The sequence below is a fragment of the Stenella coeruleoalba genome, assembly GCF_951394435.1.
Source record: "Stenella coeruleoalba genome assembly, chromosome: 1".
In the NCBI taxonomy this organism is placed as follows: Eukaryota; Metazoa; Chordata; class Mammalia; order Artiodactyla; family Delphinidae; genus Stenella; species Stenella coeruleoalba.
Genome location: NC_137169.1, coordinates 107630585 through 107645332, shown reverse-complemented (window position 1 = coordinate 107645332; position 14748 = coordinate 107630585). Strand labels below are relative to the sequence as shown.

The window sequence follows — 14748 nt, the reverse complement described above, 5'->3', positions numbered from 1 at the left end:
GGCTTAGGGCTTCGCATGAGTGTAAGGTGAAGAAACAATGGTAGAGAGTTGAGAGAGGAATGGGGAAAAGGGAGATGGATCAGATGACCCTTCACCTCTTCCCTCTACTTCTTGAACTGCTGATTAATGTAGTGGGAGGATGACAGGAATCCAACCATTTTGTGTAGTGATTTTGTATCCCCAACTTGGAGACAGCAGTCAATCTTATTTACTATTATTAGTCAAATTTCCTTCGATGGTTTACTATATACCAAAGTTCTAAGTGTTTTAAATGTATTCTCTCATTTCATTTAGTCCTTATGCTCCTATGAGGAGGTACTTTATTACTTTTTTTTTTTTTTTTTTTTTTTTTTGCGGTGCGTGGGCCTCTCACTGTTGTGGCCTCTCCCGTTGCGGAGCACAGGATCCGGACGTGCAGGCTCAGTGGCCATGGCTCATGGGCCCAGCCGCTCCGTGGCATGTGGGATCTTCCTGGACCGGGGCACGAACCCGTGTCCCCTGCATCGGCAGGCGGACTCTCAACCACTGCACCACCAGGGAAGCCCTACTCTCTTTTTATAGATGAGGAACCTGAGCCACAGAGACTTAATAACATTCCCAAAGCCACATAACTTGACACAGATTTGAGCCTAGGCTATCTGATGCTAGAGAATGTTAATCAACATAAAAGGTCTAAAAAATTTATTACAAAGCACCAAAGAGGGACTGTGATATGATTTGAGCACACGATAATTTCCTGGTATTAATGACATTATCAGTTTCCACTGCTTTCAAGAGAAGTGAAATTGACACCAGTGGTTAAGAGTCCACGCTTCCACTGCAGGGGGCCCTGGTCAGGGAACTAAGATCCCACATGCCACGTGGTGCGGCCAAAAGATTGAAAAAAACAAATGATGACTCCTTTTTAAATGAGTCATTTAAAATAAATAAATAAATAAACAAACAAATAAATAAATTTATTTATTTATGGCTGCATTAGGTCTTAGTCGCTGCACGGGGGCTTTCTCCAGTTGCAGCGAGCGGGGGCGACTCTTCGTTGCAGTGTGTGGGCTTCTCATTGCAGTGGCTTCTCTTGTTGCAGAGCACGGCCTCTAGATGCATGGGCTTCAGTAGTTGTGGCATGTGGGCTCTAGAGCACAGGCTCAGTAGTTGTTGCGCACGGGCTTAGTTGCTCTGCGGCATGTGGGATCTTCCCAGCCCAGGGATTGAACACAAGTCCCCTGCATCAGCAGGTGGATTCTTAACCACTGTGCCACTAGGGAAGTCCCATTGACACCAGAATTCATTATTTGTCTTGACAGACTTTAAATATCCTTTGGGTAGAGGCAATGCCTTCTCTAAGTTTTGTGTAAAGCCAGCTCATGCCTCATCACATAAATTCCCATAAATAGTTATTAACCCCAAAGAAACAAATCACTTGTATATTTTCACAAAATGGATTTTTATTGTAGTCATACATGGTTTCTCAGTACCACAGAAAATTGCAATTTAGGGTCAATTTTTGGATGGTTCTTACAGAAATATGATGGGTTTTCAGAAATGAGTTGTTCAGGAATGTGGTTAATGAAAAATAAAAGGGGTCAAGAGAAGAGTCTACAGTATGTGCATCTAATTTTTACTTTTTAAAACTCCTTTAAGCTCTGATAACCCTTTTCTCAAGTAAGATCCCAACAAAATTTGCCAGAAACTGAAGTGATTGTGCTATCAAATACAAGGAATACATTTAGTTATTTGATAAAGAAAACATGAGAGAAGTGTGTTGGAATGGGCTCAGACTTATTCTCAACCACCACTGGAGTCTTGGTGTCTGTGCCAACAGTTCAGGAATCAGCAGGCTACCTGGAGATGGGTTATAACAAGAAGCACAAAGCCCAAGGCTCTTCTCCAACACCCCTCTGGTCAGTGGAGAAAGCCTGCAGCGAGGCAAGAGGGGAAGTTGCACCATTCATCTCACCTCTCCATCACCATTTCATCTTCTGCTTGCTAACCTTGATGTAACTTGAGAGCTGTCCTTGCTTCGGCTGTGCAGTCCAGAAGCCAGAACTTCCTCTAGGAAACTGACCAGTAGACTTGAGGTTACTCAAGGGAAAAAAAAAAAAAAGCATCTCCAAAACAGAATGTCTTGCTCATGACATTTAACTAGATGAAAGGTTATCATGAATGGAAGAAGCAGTGGTCTGATATTTGGGTGCAGAATAGAAGCATCAGTTGAGCACTAAAACATCCAGACTAGAAGGAGAACCCCTTTGTGCGCGTCCCCAGGGTTCTCACTGTGTCTTTTAGCGTTAAACTTGTGAGATCTGTTAAGACTAATATTTCAAGTTTGAAATTTCTAGTCAGGAACCCAGAAGTTTTAAGGGCAAGGCTACTATCAACTCAGAACCATGTTCTATCAGCACCTCTTATCTAAACTCTTGAAACTGCCTCAGAACTTGTATTGTGCCTCTAGTCTTTTCTTTATCCAGTCTACTCTCCAAAGTGGCACCAACTTTCTAAGATACAGATTATATCCTGTTGCATACTCTCCCCTCTTCTGCTTTAAAACCTTTCTTTTGCTTACAGAATAATACAGATTAAAATTCAAGGCCCTTCATAATGTGGCCTCCTAATAATACTTGTATTTCTTTTGTTCTGAGAACTGGTTTGAGCTGTGTGTGTGTATACATATAAACGTAGTATGTGTATATATGCTATTATCCTCATTTAAAAAAATGAAGAAACCAAGCTATAGAGAAGTTAAGTGACTTGCTAAGATCACAAAAGCTAGTTAGTGTCTTAGCTGGGATTCAAACCCAGCTCTAGAATCTGTGCCCTTCAGTACCACACAATACTCTCACTTGTCTGGTTCTATCTCCCACCAACCATGCAGCCTATGTGCCTTCCATGCCCAACCACTCACTGTTCCCTAAACATGTCCTGAGCTTCCATACCTTTATGCTTTTGCTCTTATTATGTCCTGTGTCTGAAATGATAGAGGACATTTGTCTGATGAAATCCCTTTTATCCTTTAAGGCTGAGGATTAAAAGCCACCTTTTCTGTGAAGCTTTCCCAAACTCTCCTCCATGCTGAACTAATCACCCCCATCATTATTATCACTTTGTCCTAGTGCTATTTTAGCACCATATTATTATTAATTAGGTACTCTATACATTATTGATGCCAAAATAGACTGTGAGTTATTTAGGGTGGGACTAACACTTATTCATCTTGGCTCTCCAGGGTTTACCACAGAGGCGGACACCTAGTAGGTACCCAATAAAGGTATACGGAATAAATGAAGTAATTAAAATAGCTACCCATTGGCAAGAAAGCCTTCTCTATAACACAGGAGTTTTGGGGGTATTACTTATAAGTATGCCGGACTCGTTCTCAGGATACAGATCTATAGCAGATTGAGGGTTGGAGAAATGACCAGGTACCTTATTATTACCACAGCTGTGCAGTCTTAGACCTGGAAGATTCTAGGCTTAGAAAATTTAAATTCCAAACTCCTTTGCAAAAGAAGAAAATAGTAAAGTAGAGGGAAAGGAGCAGAAGCTAAATTCATCTATTCCTCTACTGAACACCTCTGTTAATACTGGCACCTCTGTCTAGCCTGGCTCTTTGGCCAGTTGGACAGGAGACACTTTGAGGCCAGAAAACAAGTGTCAGGAAATGAGGCAGCATTGCCTTTCTTTTTTGAAAGATAACACAGAAGTTATTGATTAGGGACTTTTAGTAAGAATGAAACAAATATGCTGGGAAACCCTATAGGAATTTATGAGGTGATCTTTGCTTCACATGAGACTCCTACATGTGCAAAGGAAAGGAGTAACTTTCCTGAAATTATACTTAAAGATCCTCCTCTGTGTATCAACAAGACCCCACATTCTTTTTTTTTTTAATTTTAGGTATCTATTCTTTTTTAAAAAAATTAATTTTATTTATTTATTTATTATTTTTGGCTGCGTTGGGTCTTTGTTGCTGTGCACAGGCTTTCTCTAGTTGCAGACAGCAGGGCTACTCTTTGTTGCAGTGTGTGGGCTTCTCACTGGGGTGGCTTCCTTGTTGCGGAGCACGGGCTCTAGGCGCGCAGGCTTCAGTAGTTGTGGCTGGCGGGCTCTAGAGCGCAGGCTCAGTAGTTGTGGCGCACGGGCTTAGCTGTTCCGCAGCATGTGGGATCCTCCTGGACCAGGGCTTGAACCCGTGTCCCCTGCAATGGCAGGCGGATTCTTAACCACGGCGCCACCAGGGAAGCCCAAGACCCCACATTCTTGACTGCAAAGAGAAAACACTATTTATATTTGCCAGGCCTAATTTTGTTCCCCAGGGCCATTGTGGCTTTTTAAAAAGTATCTATTTGGGGACTCTGATGAGTCATTGCAGAATGCTTTAAAAATTATAGGTGACGAACATATTGGTATCTGTACCCCAAACTTTAGACTATGTTTAAAAACAACAAAAAAGAATGATTTTTCTTTTCTAGATTTGTTTTAAATCAGTCTTACTTAAAAAGCAAACTCAGAAATCCCCTTCCCCTGTGGTACTATAATCCAATTCAATTCAGCTCAGTTCAATTAAATTTAACCAGTATTTACTGAGCATCCATTATGCGGTAGGCACTGAACTAGGTGTTCATATGAACACTTGTTATGACTCCTAACTTTAAGGGGCTCTCAGAGAGATACACAATCACAATGCAACATGAGAGATGGTATACACAGTGATGGTACCAGGAGCTAATCTAGTGGATTAGCACTATTGCTTGCCTTGGTTTGTGCTGTCATCAAGGGTACTTTCCCAGCTCTATGTAGAGAAGGAAGGTGGGCAGAAAAAAATCCCTGATTTTAAAAAGTTAACCTCAAAAAGTCTTGCATCACACATTGAAAAACAAGTTTCTTCACTTTTAAGTCTTTGATAAGGGACTAGACACTAACATTTATAGGATTTAAAATTTTAATTACTAAAATAATTGAGCTGAACAACTGTGTTCCTAAACAAAGCTACATATTATAACAAAACTCTGTCTATCTATCTATCTCCTCTTTTTTTTACTATACTCCACAGATAGAAATTACATGTGAGTTTCTTATTATAACAAAGACATTGCGGGAATTTAGAATCAAATCTGAAGAGTGGTATGATGAAAAAAATGAATGGACGTTCTGGGGGGCAGGAAAATAGAAAAAGACTTACAGGAAAATAATGAGAAAAAACCCCGAGATATTTGCCTTAATGGAGTAATAAGCTTCTAATTATAGCCAAATACTTAGCTGGAACATAGGAATTAGTGAGAGAGAGGGATAAGATGGAACTTTTATTTTTTTTTTTAAGACTTATTATTATTTATTTTATTTTTGGCCTTGTCGGGTCTTAGTTGCGGCACATGGGATCTTTTGTTGCAGCACACGGGATCTTTTGTTGCGGTGCGTAGGCTTCTCTCTAGTTGTGGCGTGCGGGTTTTCTCTTCTCTAGTTGTGGCCCACAGGCTCCAGAGCACGCAGGCTCTAGCTGGGGCATGCGAGCTCAGTAGTTGTGGTGCGTGGGCTTAGTTGCCCCGCAGCATGTGGGATCTTGGTTCCCCGACCAGGGATGGAACCCATGTCCCCTGCATTGTAAGGCAGATTCTTTACTACTGGACCACCAGGGAAGTCCCAAGATGGAACTTTTTCTTTTTTTAACATCTTTATTGGAGTATAATTGCTTTACAATGTTGTGTTAGTTTCTGCTGTATAACAAAGTCAATCAGCTGTGTGTATACATATATCCCCATATCCCCTCTCTCTTGCGTCTCCCTCCCACCCTCCCTATCCCACCCCTCTAGGTGGTCACAAAGCACCGAGCTGATCTCCCTGTGCTATGCAGTATCTTCCCACTAGCTACCTATTTTACATTTGGTAGTGTATATATGTCAGTGTTACTCTCTCACTTCGTCCCAGCTTACCCTTCCCCCTCCCCGTGTCCTCAAGTCCATTCTTTACATCTGTGTCTTTATTCCTGTCCTGCCCCTATGTTCATCGGAAGCTTTTTTTTTTTTTTTTTTAGATTCCATATATATATGTCAGCATATGGTGTTTGTGTTTCTCTTTCTGACTGACTTCACTTTGTATGACAGACTCTAGGTCCATCCACCTCACTACAAATACCTCAATTTTGTTTCTTTTTATGGCTGAGCAATATTCCATTGTATATATGTGCCACATCTTCTTTATCCATTCACCAAGATGGAACTTTTAATACCTCAAAATACTGATTACAGTTGTCAGAGCTACCGCTGTGTTTTATACTTCTTTGCTTTTTGCACACACTATTCCCTCTGTCTAGAAAGCTGTCTCATCCCTCTCGCATTTTATCTAGTGGAACGATGCATCTTTTAAAACCCAACTCCCTCTCACAATATTCCTCTAGGAATTTATTTGTTTACATGTCTATTTTCCATGTAAGCCTATGAGTTTTTTGAGGGTACAAGTAATACATGAATACATTCCTTTTGTAAAAGTTTTAAATAGTATACATAAAGCTCAAGTCTTCCATGACTCTTCTTCTCCCCATTAGTCTCTCTAGAGATAACAATTTGATCAACAGACATTTATTAAGCACCTATGTGCCAGGCACTGTTCCAGAAGCTGTGAATATAGCAGTAAGTGAAGTAAAAAAAATTCTGCTCTCATGGAATTTATATTCCACTGGGGGAGGAGGGAAGATAAGCAAAATTGATAAGTAAAATATAATAATAATGGTGAAAACATATCACTTACTATATGCGAGGTACTATTCTAATGAGATAGAAACTATCCTATTTTACAAAGAAATTGAGGCACAGGAATCAAGTCTTATATCTTGAAAGCGACCAGGTTGGGATGCAAACCCAGACAATCTTGTTCTCTTATTCAAGAGAACTCTCTCTAGTATGTTAGATGAAGAAAATGCTATGGAGAAAAATAAAGCAGGTTTGAAGGAGACTTGGAGGTGATAGTGGTGGTGTGAGATTTTAAATCTAGTGGTCAAGGAAGACCTCACTGAGAAACTGACATTTGAGCCAAGACTTGAATAAGGCAATGGAAGACATATCTGGGAGAGGAGCAAGCACAAGGGGTCCAAGGCCTGGTATGTTCAGGGAACAGGAAGGAGGCTGGTGTGGCTGGAGTGAAGTTGGGTAGTAAGAGATGAGATTAGAGAGATTAAGGGAAGGGGATGGAGGGGAGTGTGAAGATGAGATCATGTAAGGCCTGGTAAGGATTGTAAGGATTTTGATTTTTACTTTAAGTAAGATGGGAAACATCTGGAGGGTTTTGTGCAGAGATGTGACATGCCCTGAATTACATATTTCCTCAGGATCGCTCTACTGCTGTATTGAGAACAGACTATAGGGGTTAAGGGTAAGGCAGTTGTAATGATCCCGATGGGAAGTGATGGTGGCATGAACCAGGTTGGTAGTGGTGAGGGGGCATCAGATTCTGGACACACTTTGAAGGGAAAGATCATAAGATTTACTAGTAAATCAGGATGTAGGTGAGAGAAAGAGGGGAGTCATGAAGACAACAAGGTTTTTGGCCTAAGAAATAAGAAGAATGGATAAGTCTGAGGGGTATTATATTTAAGAAGAAATATCAGAAGCTTGGTTTGATCATTGGTAAATATGGATGTTTATTAGACATTCAAGTGGAAGTGTCAAATAGTTAGATATATAAATCTGGAGTCTGGGGGAGAAGCTCAGACTAAAAATAGAGGTTCTCAATGGGGAAGGGTGTGATTTTATGCCCAGAGGACATCTGGCAATGTCTGGAAACATTTTTGGTTGCCATAACTGCTGGGGTGCTACTGGCATCTGGTGTGTAGAGGCCAGGGATGTTGCTGACCATTCTATAATGCACAGGACAGTTCCCCACAACAAAGAACTGTCTGTCCTCAAATACTAACAGTGCTGAAGTTGAAAAACTCTAGACTAGAGATGTAAATCTGGGAGTCATTAGAGGATAAAATTTAAAGCCACGAGACTACATGGGAGTGAAGTGCAGACAAGAAGAGAGGTAGTCCAAGGACAGAGTTCCAGGGATTCCAAAAACAGGAGAAATGAACAAAAGAGACAGAGAAGGAACGGCAAGTGAGGGAGGAGGACTAGGCGAGTACAGTCTCGGGAAGCTAAGTGACAAAAGTCTTTCAAAATGAAGGAACTGATCAACTGTGTCAAATGCTGCTGCAAGTAAAATGAGTACTAAAAGGTGACTCTGACTTTAGCCGTGTGGAGATCCCTGGAACCACAACAGAAGCAATTGTGGGGATTGATGGGCATGAAAGCCTGAATGGAGTGGCTTAAGAGAAGAGGTAAGGTTTAAAAGAAGGTGGAGGTTTAAGAGAATATATAAGGAGAGGAATCAGAGGCAGTGAGTGAAAACAACTCTTGAAGAATTTTGCTATAAAAGAGAACAGAGAAATAGTATAGAATGTGGAAAGAGATAGGAGGTTAACAGAAGGTTTTTAAAGATGGGGAAAAATCCTAGCATGTTTCTATGCTTCTGTGAATGATCCAATAGAGTGGGAAAAACCCAGTCAGGATTGAGAGAGGAGCAGGTTTGGAGTGATGCCCTGGGGTAGGTGAGGGGATGCAATCTGGCGCCCCAGTAGGAAGGCTGGGCTTAGCCAGGAGCATTCTCCACTGTGATGTGAAGGCAGAGGATAGCAGCAGTAGTGGGAGCTGTGCAAGTTCTCTTCTAATGACTTCTCTTACCAGTTAATGTACACCTCGAGTAATATCTTCTTGATGTGTGTATCCTTAGTACAAAGTAGATGTTGAATTAAGTATTTGCTGAAGGAATACATGAATCAGATTCATATTTTTTAAAGAAGTTAAGACCTCAGCTTAAATGTCACCTACCATGCTATACTTTTGCTAAATATTCAACAGCAATTTTGTCAGGAGTAAGGAAAAAGTCTGGCTTTCAACATTTATGTCGGAAAATATCAGGAATCTCACACACACACATCATCTTGCTCCTCACTGGATGTATATACTTTACCCAGAAAGAACTCATTATTTCTCGAATGGGCTGTGCCTTTCCCCACCACCTCCTGTCCTCAATTATGCTGTTTTCTCAGTCCTGAATGCTCTTTCTTCCTATGGAAATCCAACTTACTCTTTAAGGTCTAGCACAAATGCTCTCTCCCCTGTGAAGCATTTCCTGATTACTCTGCCAGAGTTAATTATATCTATTTTGGATGCATTTTATTTAACTTACATACATTAACACTTCTCAAATTTCTGTTCCTAAGAACCTCTAACAACAGAAGACAATGAATCTATTAGTCCTGAGGGTACAGTCCAAATTGGTTTACCAGCTTACATCTTTCTTTGAGGTCTGGTATTTTGTTTTAAAAATACATAACAATTTTGTTATTTTTCATAAAAGGACCTTTTAAATTTCAACATAAACATATTTTTGACAAGGAATTTAAATTAAATTCCAGTTAAATTATTTAATTCTACCCCTGAACATCCCCTCTCCCCGGCAATTCTAAGAAAACAGACACTCCAAAAGATGTGTCATGTTTATTTGGTGCCTTTGTGTGTCTCTGGTACTAATCATATCCTAATTTGAGAAATACAGATTTGTTTAAGTCCCCTATCTGGACATAAGATCATCAAAGATAGGGACATCTTACTTTCTTTGTATTTTAGGCCCTGCTTTGGAAGTGTACTTCATATAAAGCAGCTACTTAATAAATATCTTCCCTCTTGCTCCCCAACAGTATAATCATAACATTCCGTCAATATCCTTGGCTCACATTTTTTTCTTGCTGCTCTCTGACTGAAGCAATAGTAATAGCAATAGTAAACAAAACAAAACAAAAAACCAACAACTCAAATATCTGTGGACAGGTGAATGGAGAAGCAAGCTGTGGTATGTTCACACAGTGGAATGGTACACAGCACCGACAAAGGAATGAACAAGGTTACATGGAACAATACAGATGAATCTTAGAAGCATGCTGAGTGAAAAAGTATGATACAATTTTTTTATTAAGCTCAAAAATAAGTAAAACTAAACAATGCATTGTTTAGAATTAGTGATAAAAATACAACTCTCCCCATCAAAGCAAGGGAATTAAACACAAAATTTAGGATAGTGCTTACTTCTTGTAGGGAGATAAAGGATGTAATTTCAGCAGATCACACAGATAGATCCATGTTATTGGCAATTTTCTAGTCCTTAGGTGAAGGATCCCAGGGTATTCATTATATTTTCTAACTTATATTTACACATACTCTTTGATAAAAACATTATATTAAGATAGAATTAAGAAAAAAAGTTATATCTATAGGGTTTCTATACTCTGAAGTTTCTCACAATCTTTAGCATGCTAATGTGAATCTCTCTCCTTTCCAGGAGGATACAGTGATTTTTCCAAACTTAGCTGGCTAAGAATCTTTTTAAATGCAATATCTATCGATATCTCCCCAAACAAATTTTCTATAGAACAGACCTTGGGAAACACTGAATTAAGATATAAAATATTTCCTTGATTATAACCAATTCCATTGAGGTTACTTTACCCTATGATACTTTCTTACAAACAGTGTAACTGCCTATTAAAAACTGTAGCTACTCCTTCCCAGTTCCCACCTTAGTACTGGACACCTGATTTATGAAAAAACAAAAAGCAAAGCAAAGCAAAACAAATAAATAGGAGCCCTTGGTCCTACTTCCTCTCCCCCTGTGAAGATACAGAACAAAAAAGCAGCCAATGGGATTCTGCATGTATCCAGCACTGTGCCTGTGTCATTCATTGGAGTATCACGCGAGGAGAAAGGACTATCCTCATAGTCCACAGGGCAAGAGATGGACTCCTCAAAGACTGAACTGCCTGTCGTATCAGTTACGTAAAGATACGAAAGGAGGTTATCATCTGAGAATGAAGAGAGCTACAGATGTACTTTCTCACCACTGGGAACATTCAAGACCACGTCAATTTGTCAGAGCAACCACAACTAGAGGAGTAGAATGGTGACCGCCATACCAAAACAAACAAAGAAACAAACAACCCCCCCAAACCCAACAGGAAACAAAGCTCCAAATTACCTATCTGTAGCAAACAGGATGTTGAAGACTCTGCGCAAGTCTATTAATTATAGAGGTACTGAGTCTGGAGGCTTCAAAGGGGAAATTTGTGTGAGCACAAATGGAAACCAAGTTACTAAAGCTTTTTCTCCAAAGACCACAGAAGTCACCTGGCAACTGGACTACCGTCAGAGTAAATTTTTACCACTGCCCCAGTATATTCCTACCTGGCATGATAATATAATTCTGCTCTCGAATTACGTTAAAGTAGTTTTCAAAACAAGTGATTTGGAAGTATGGGTGACAATAGAGGTGGTGACAATGAGTATCCAAAGTCTTTTTTTGTTTTTTGCGGTACACGGGCCTCTCACTGTTGTGGCCTCTCCCGCTGTGGAGCAACAGGCTCCGGACGCGCTGGCTCAGTGGCCATGGCTCACGGGCCCAGCCGCTCCGCGGCATGTGGGATCTTCCTGGACCGAGGCACAAACCCGTGTCCCCTGCATCGGCAGGCGGACTCTCAACCACTGCGCCACCAGGGAAGCCCCCAAAGTCTTTTTTACTTTATTTTCCCCAAATGTAATAGTAATAACAACAGCAGCAGCAAGCAACACATATTAAGTAAGTGCTTACCCTGCGCCAGATTCTCCTCTAATATTTTATATATATCACCCAATCATCATAACAATGACATAAGGAGCTATTATTACCTCCATTTTACAGTTGAGAAAACTGAGGCCCAAAAAAGTTAAATAATTTGCCTAAGGTCATACAAGTGGACATATGGCAAAACTAGGATTTAAAAAAGGTAGTCAGTCTGTCACTAGAGGCCTTGCTCTTAATTGCTGTGCTACACTGCCTCTTAGACCAGAGAGTACAATAAGGTGATTTATAAATAACAGGTCTCATTCAAGCCCAGAAGTTCTAATGATAATCCTAGTGAAAGAACTTATGTCCTAAAGGACGCATCATTCAATTGGGGAAGGTAATACAGTTTTGCAGGACTGTGTAGAGGATAATCAACTACATACTTTACTACTTAATTATCCCAAGGGACATCAATTGACCTTTAAAAATTTGTACAACATCTTTCTCATCATTAAAAAACATTAAAATGTAGATAACATAGGAAATAAAGAAGTAAACGAGTCTCTCGTGTATCACTACACAGGATTAGCATTTTTGAGCTTTTCCTTTCATTTAAAGTTTTTTATTGTCTAACCCATCAAATCCTGAAACAAATATGCAAACACTGGATAGGGTCTTACATACCACACAAAAAGGCACATCCTATAAACTTGTAAAAGATAATATCATTTTCCTAAACTGCAACCTTCTGGCTGCAAGGGACAGAAACCCATTCAAACTAGCTTAAGCAAAAGAAAAAAAGTGTACTCGACGACATGGGGGTGGGGGTCTATCACTGAACCAGTGTAAGATCAGTGCCTCAGAAGGGGCTGGAATCTGGAACTGGAGGCTGCTTTGAAACCAGACAGTACATACCTCTCTGAATCTGTCTCTATTTCTGACTTTTTCATTTATTGGTCTCTTCTTTTAGCTTTGCATTATTCATCTGCTTCTTTCTTCTTTCTTTTGAGTTGAAGTAAAATATTTTTAACTAATTTTCTCCATACAAATTGATGATTTTTTTTCTTTTCTTTAATCTATTTTAAAAAAATTATTAGTTTTATTTATTTTTTTGGCTGCGTTGGGTCTTTGTTGTTGCGTGCAGGCTTTCTCTAGTTGTGGCGACTGGGGACCACTCTTCGTTGCAGTGCGCAGGCTTCTCATTGCGGTGGCTTCTCTCATTGCAGAGCACGGGCTCTAGGTGCGTGGGCTTCTGTAGTTGTGGCTCACAGGCTCTAGAGCACAGGCTCAGTGGTTGTGGCGCTCGGGCTTAGTTGCTCCGGGCTTAGTTGCTCTGTGGCATGTGGGATCTTCCTGGACCAGGGCTCAAACCCGTGTCCCCTGCATTGGCAGGCAGATTCTTAACCGCTGCATCACCAGGGAAGTCCCAAATTGATGATTTTTAAAAATTTGTTTATTTTTAAGAATCAGGAGCAGTTAACTTCAGGGTTGGAAGGGCATGGTGTGAAGCTATAAACGTAAAATTTTTCTGGCTGGCAAATTAGTATTTAAGCATCTTAAAAATGTTAATATTCTCTGATGCAGTAATTTCATCTCAACATTGCTAGTAGTGCATTGAATCTAGGATCCCAAAAATCTGAACCTGAATTCTAGCTTTGCACTTCCTTGCTATATGACCTAAGGCAAACTACTTAACTGTCTTCTCTTAATGTTTCAGTTTCTTCACTTGAAAATTGGAACCACAAGAATATTACCTTTCGGATCATGAAGATTAAATGAGATAATATATGAAATGAAGTCAGAAGATTGTCTGGCATATAGTACATGCCCAATTACTATTATCCCAAGTGAACAAATGGACAAGTGTGTAAAGATGTATATAAAATCATGTTTGTTATAGCACTGTTTATAAGAGTAAAAAAAATATAAACAATGAATATCAAAAAATATTTGTTTTGTTCACTGCAATATATCTAGTCTCAAGATAGCTCTTGGAATACATAGGTGCTCAGTAAGTACTTGCTGAGTGAACAAAAAACTGAGGATTGGTTAAATAATTTGTGGCATAATCGGACAATAGAATGCTATTCAGTTATTAAAAATGACATATATAAGTATTTTCATTGAAAGTACACGTATAGTATATTCCACTTTATTTAAACATACGTGTGTATACATTAATAGGAAAAAACCTAAAAGGGCATACATCAAGATGGTTGATATTTCCAATGGTGTGATGGTGGTAGTATGAATATTTTTATTATCTTATTTTTGCTTAACTGTATTAAACTTTTTTCCTATAAGGATTACGTATTGATTTTGTAACAAAACGCTATTTTTAATTAAAAAATATGTTTCAATGTACAAATAAATTGGAATCGGGGACACAGATTTCAATCTTGGGTTAAATTTAGTTTTTTAAAAGAGCATCTTGTTACAGTTATTCATTTATATGCCTATTTTTCCATTAGACACTGAGATCTTCAACGACAGAATATGTCTTCATCTTTCTAACACCTTGCACAGTACTTTACACATAACAGTGCTCAATAAATGCTTGTCAGTGACAGGTGATACACTCCATCACAGCTCTTGGCAATGGTGTTTTAACACTTTGGTTACAGGAGAAAAGTAAACTCTCCCAAAAATCTCTACCAAGAGATGGTAGATGGTGATGGTTCCAACAGTTTCAAAACTGATTCTGAAATACCTACAAGTGAAGAAGTGTCCTCTGAATTCCTCTTCCTTTGAAATGTAAATTGTCACAGGATCCTAATTTTTCAGTAAATAATTCAGAGATCAAACCAACTCGTGGTTATAGGAGAAGGTCCAAGTCTCTAGTGTTACTTGTTTAGGTAGAAATCTATAAAGAACCTGTTGATAATATGAATCGGCATCCTCCCAGCTTCAAATCTATCTACAGAAATTCAAAATGCTAACTGTTTTCTAAGCTCTAAACTGTACTCTCTACAAAAAAACACTAATGTCCTGACTTTGTCAGAATTATATTATTACCAAAGCTCAGGCATCATCTCGGGTAGTAATGAAACTAACAGCTGCCATTAGTTAATCAAGTTAGTCATTTTTATCCAAAGGGCAACACTGTCTTAAATCTCATTCTTAATT

At 39.4% G+C, this 14748-nt stretch overlaps 1 protein-coding gene across 4 annotated transcripts in view; it reads right to left on the bottom strand.

Annotated features, from left to right (window-relative positions):
- Window positions 1-1453: 1453 nt before the first annotated feature.
- VPS45 (vacuolar protein sorting 45 homolog) overlaps window positions 1454-14748 on the bottom strand; it is a 70651-nt gene continuing 57356 nt past the window's right edge. For 3 of the 4 annotated variants that reach the window (XM_079919565.1, XM_079919567.1, XM_079919566.1), the window contains one exon: window positions 1454-2057. In XM_079919565.1, the coding sequence (XP_079775691.1) occupies window positions 1970-2057 (88 nt within the window). In that variant the 3' untranslated portion in view covers window positions 1454-1969. Of the gene's footprint in view, window positions 2080-14748 lie in introns of all 4 variants that reach the window. The other variant, XM_079919568.1, reaches the window with a different exon arrangement.